Source organism: Carlito syrichta, unplaced genomic scaffold (assembly GCF_000164805.1).
Source record: "Carlito syrichta isolate Samal-C Ts95f unplaced genomic scaffold, Tarsius_syrichta-2.0.1 Scaffold315377, whole genome shotgun sequence".
NCBI lineage: Eukaryota > Metazoa > Chordata > Mammalia > Primates > Tarsiidae > Carlito > Carlito syrichta.
Genome location: NW_007259473.1, coordinates 129,442 through 133,689, shown reverse-complemented (window position 1 = coordinate 133,689; position 4,248 = coordinate 129,442). Strand labels below are relative to the sequence as shown.

The 4,248-nt window shown below is 50.0% G+C and overlaps 1 protein-coding gene and 1 pseudogene across 2 annotated transcripts in view; both read left to right on the top strand.

Annotated features, from left to right (window-relative positions):
- LOC103275245 overlaps window positions 1–1,955 on the top strand; it is a 50,751-nt pseudogene extending 48,796 nt beyond the window's left edge. Inside the window, exon 3 of the transcript XR_002481253.1 lies at window positions 1,685–1,955. The product of XR_002481253.1 is annotated as a 26S proteasome non-ATPase regulatory subunit 12 pseudogene (transcript). The remainder of the gene's footprint in view (window positions 1–1,684) is intronic.
- A 45-nt stretch (window positions 1,956–2,000) lies between these two features.
- The window catches only part of MTHFD1 (methylenetetrahydrofolate dehydrogenase, cyclohydrolase and formyltetrahydrofolate synthetase 1), a 73,668-nt gene continuing 71,420 nt past the window's right edge, over window positions 2,001–4,248 (top strand). The window contains exon 1 of the mRNA XM_021706247.1: window positions 2,001–2,168. Coding sequence (XP_021561922.1) covers window positions 2,128–2,168 — 41 coding nt within the window. The 5' untranslated portion in view covers window positions 2,001–2,127. The remainder of the gene's footprint in view (window positions 2,169–4,248) is intronic.

The following is a 4,248-nucleotide window of genomic DNA, read 5'->3' as shown; positions in this document are numbered from 1 at the left end:
TTTTTTTTTTTTTTTTTGAGTTGGAGTCTCACTCTCGCCCAGGCTGGAGTGCAGTGGCACTCTCATGACCACCGCAGTCTTGATCTGCTGGGTTTAGGCGATCCTTCCGCTTCAGCCTTCCAACTAACTGGAACTACAGACGCATGCCACCACGTCCAGCTAGTTTTTTGGGTTTTTTTTGTAATTTATTGTAGAGACAAGGTCTCATCAAGTTGCTCAGGCTGGTCTCAAGCTCCCGGGCTCAGGCAATCCTCTTGCCTCGGCCTCCCAAAGTGCTAGATTACAGGCTATGCCACTGTGCCCGACCCATTAGATTCTCATAGGTGTGAACTCTATTGTGAACTGAGCATGCAAGGGATCTAGGCTGTGTGTTCTTTATGAGAATCTAATGCCTGATGATCTGAGGTGGAGCTGAGGCGGTGATGCTAGCGCTGGCGAGCGGCGGCAAATACAGATTCACATACGCAGTGAGGTTTGACTGCACAGAGACCATAATAAATCAACTGCTTGCAGACCCATGTCGATACCCTATCAGTGAGTGGCAAGTGAGTTGATGTGCTTCAATTGTACAGCCGCATCTGGTGGCAGGCTTTAAGTTGGAATTAAACACTGGTTTTAGTCTGTGTGTGGTCCGCCCATGATTTTATGTGCCGCTTCCCTCTGTGCCTCTTTTTATGGCGAGTTGTATAATTATTTAATCATATATTACACGGTAATAATAATAAAGTGCACAATAAATGTTCTGGGTTTGAATCATCCCAAAACCTGTCCACTGCCCATGGAAAAATTGTCTGGTGTGACGACAAAGACAACAGATTTAGAGATGGAGAATCAGGTGCGGGGCCTTGCCCAGTCAGTTATACAGCTTTGGACAAATTATGCTTCAGAGCCTATCTCCCCATCCGTAAAATGGGGTTTACGTCATCTTGCTCAACACATAAGAAAGGTGAAGTAGTTAATACGCACTTGACAGTATGAGACACACACTATATTTACCATCGGCAACTTACCAGAAGCACTTGCTTCAATTTTCCTCTTAATTGCCACGTGTTTAGAGGCATACTGCTATTATTATTATTACTATCTATCTATTTATCTATTTATTTGAGTCGGAGTCTCACTCTGTCGCCCAGGCTGGAGTGCAGTGGCACAATCACAGCCACCGCAGCCTCGACCAGCTGGGCTCAGGCGATCCCTCCGCCTCCGCCTTCCGAATAGCTGGAACTGTGGACCCGTGCCACCACGCCCAGCTAACTTTTTTTTTCTTTTATTATTTATTGTAGAGACAAAGTCTTGTCAAGTTGCCCCGGCTGGTCTCGAACCCCAGGTTCAAGCAATCCTCTCGCATCGGCCTTTCAAAAGTCCTGGGCCACCGCGCCTGGCTACTTTTTTTGTCGGGGGAAGGGGGTCGCTGCGTTTCCCAGGCTGGTCTAGAACTCCTGGCCTCTAGCGATCCTCTCCCGCCTGGGCCTCCCAAGCGCGGGAATTACAGGCGTGAGCCACCGCGACCCACCTAAAAAGATTCTAAAAGAAGAGCTCTGGGTGCCCTGCCCGATCCCCGAGTCAGAATCTGGAAAGCCCGGCCCAGCCAGGCGGGACGCGGGCGCAGAGGAAGGCAGGCGGCGCCCACACCCTCCAGGTTCACCTCTGAGGCCCCGCCCCGCTCCCGCCCTAAGCCCTCCAGGAGTTCCGACGCGCTCAACCCCGCGGCGCCTCCCGAGCCCGCGAAACTGTTCTCCCGCGAGAACGCCCCGCCGGCCCCGCCCCCCCGCTCCGCTCCCTTATTGGCTGAAGTCAGCCGCGGTCCTGGAGTTCGTTCCGCCCCCTTCCGCCACTCTCAAAGGCGCGCTATGGACCGGCTCTTTGTGCCAGCCAATCATCGCCAGTTTTCTTCACCTTTTTTTCCTGTGTCTTCAGTCCGGCAGTTCCCGACCCTTTCACTCTTCTCTAGTTAAGGGACCCCAGTCCTTCTGCGATGCGCATGCGCCTCAGCGCCGGACGCGCAGGCGCAGTAGGTGATCCCTGGCAGTCCCTGAACACGTGGGTTGGGCTGTCCCGCGCGGCCGCGGGGAGAGTGCAGCCTCGGGTTTGGCGGTGTCCATCGTGGGCAGCGGACTAATAAAGGCCATGGCGCCGGCGGAAATTCTGAACGGGAAGGTGGTCTCCGCGTAAGCACTGACATTATTGCTAGGGCGTGTTGGGCTGCAGGAGAGGGTTCTGAGTAGGGCATGCAGGACCCCGGATCCATGTTTTGCGGGAGGGATATTTGGCAGGAAGAGTCAGGCCTGCTGGGCGGGAAGGGAGGACATTGTCCTGAGCCCATAACACCTGGAGATCTGCAACCGAAGAGAGAGATATCGGGCACAGTCTGGGTGTGCAGGTAACCGCCTGGTGGCTCTTGCCGCCGGTTCCTCCCAGGATTTCGGGGACAAGTCCCTGGCCGACTGGCTTCCCGAAGGCGCAGCTGCTCGTGACTGGCAGTCGGGGTTGTCTGGAGCGCCGTAGGCAGAACTCAGAAATCCAGGCCACTCCCTCCCCCAATAATTTGGAGGTGAGTAGGTAAAAGTAAAGTCACAAGGCTGAGTAGTGACAGAAGGTCTCTTCTAGCCCATAGCTTTTCCCGTTACACCAGAGTCGTCATTTGCTAAGTGAAATCTAATAAACTGTTCCTTTCTCTTCAATCTCGTGTTTCTCTCTAACAGCCATTTCTCTGCCCTGGCCTGGAGTTACTTTCTAGTTCGGCTTCCACCTCCTGACAGTATTCTGCTTTCCACTTGACTTCTGCGTGTTCTGCCCTTGCGGGACTTTGAATGCTTAATTAGTGGATATGGTTGCCAAATGTACTCCCAGGAAATAACACTGGCTGCTTTTTTGTCTGGGAGGGGAAAATGAGGGTAGAAAGGAGAGGAAAATATATATTGTGTGACCTTAACTGAGGTTGTTCTTGGGACATTTGACCAGTTATTTAGTCTCTGCTGTGGCTGGCAGTGGTGATTGTCCTGTAACTCCTAATTTTGTTTGTTTTACTTTATTTATTTATTTTAGTTGGAATCTTACTTGTCCAGGCTGGAGTGCAGTGGCACACTCACAGCCACCGCAGCCTTGACCTGCTGGGCTCAGGCGATCCTTCCACCTCAGCCTTCCAAGTAGCTGGAACCACAGGCGTGTGCCACCATGCCCCACTCATTTTTTTTTTTTTTAATTGTAGAGCCAAGGTCTTGCCAAGTTGCCCAGACTGGTCTGGAACCCATGGGCTCAGGCAGTCCTCTCACCTGGCCTCCCAAAGTGCTGGAATTACAGGTGTGAGCCACCATGCCCAGCAACTTCTTATTTTGTAAACAGAGGTTTGTGAGTGAATTGGAAAGTCATTGGTGAAACCTACGTTAGGGTAAAATGGTTATTTCTTGGAAGGTAAAAATGGTTGACAAACATGGCAAGCTGTAGATTAGGTGGTCGTGAATCTTCCACATTGATGAGAAGGCACCCTACATTTTTGGATTAGAAATCTCTATACTTATGTCTGAGTGCTTTTCTTTCTTTCTCTTTTTTTTTGAGTTGAAATCTCTGTTGCCCAGGCTGGAGGGCAGTACTACTCTCATGGCTACCACAGCCTTGACCTGCTGGACTCCGCTTCAGCCTTCCAAGTAGCTGGAACTATAGGCGTGCGACACCACGCCCGGCCAATTTTTCAATTTATCGTAGAGACAAGGTCTCACCATGTTGCCCAGACTAGTCTCGAACCCCTAGGCTCAGGCAGTCCTCTTGCCTCAACCTCCCAAAGTGCTGGGATTACAGGCTTGAGCCACCGCACCCGGTCCTGAGTGTTTTTCAACATGTGGCTTGCTAAACTGCATTGTTTCTTGACTTTTTATTTTTGTTTGCTTATGTTGAAACCTACTCCCTTAACCAGTGACTTTTTCACGATAAAGTCTTCATTTTAGAAAGAGTGGTTGTGAAGAGATAATTTAGGTTTGCATCAAGGCAGGCTACTAAGAATGGATGCTCACTGAGTATGTTTTGGTGAATGGAGAGCAAGTTACATATGTCGATAAACTCCACATGGGTAAATATTTGCATTGTTTTGCTTACGTCTATATCCAAAACATCTAGAACCCTCTTTCATGCCTTACTATTTGTGTGGCTTGAAGCAGATTAATTAACCTCTCTATGCCAAAGTTTTCTCAAATATAAAATAAAGGTGATGTCTAGGCCATTGGGTTGTTAGGAGAATTAAATGAGTTTCTAACA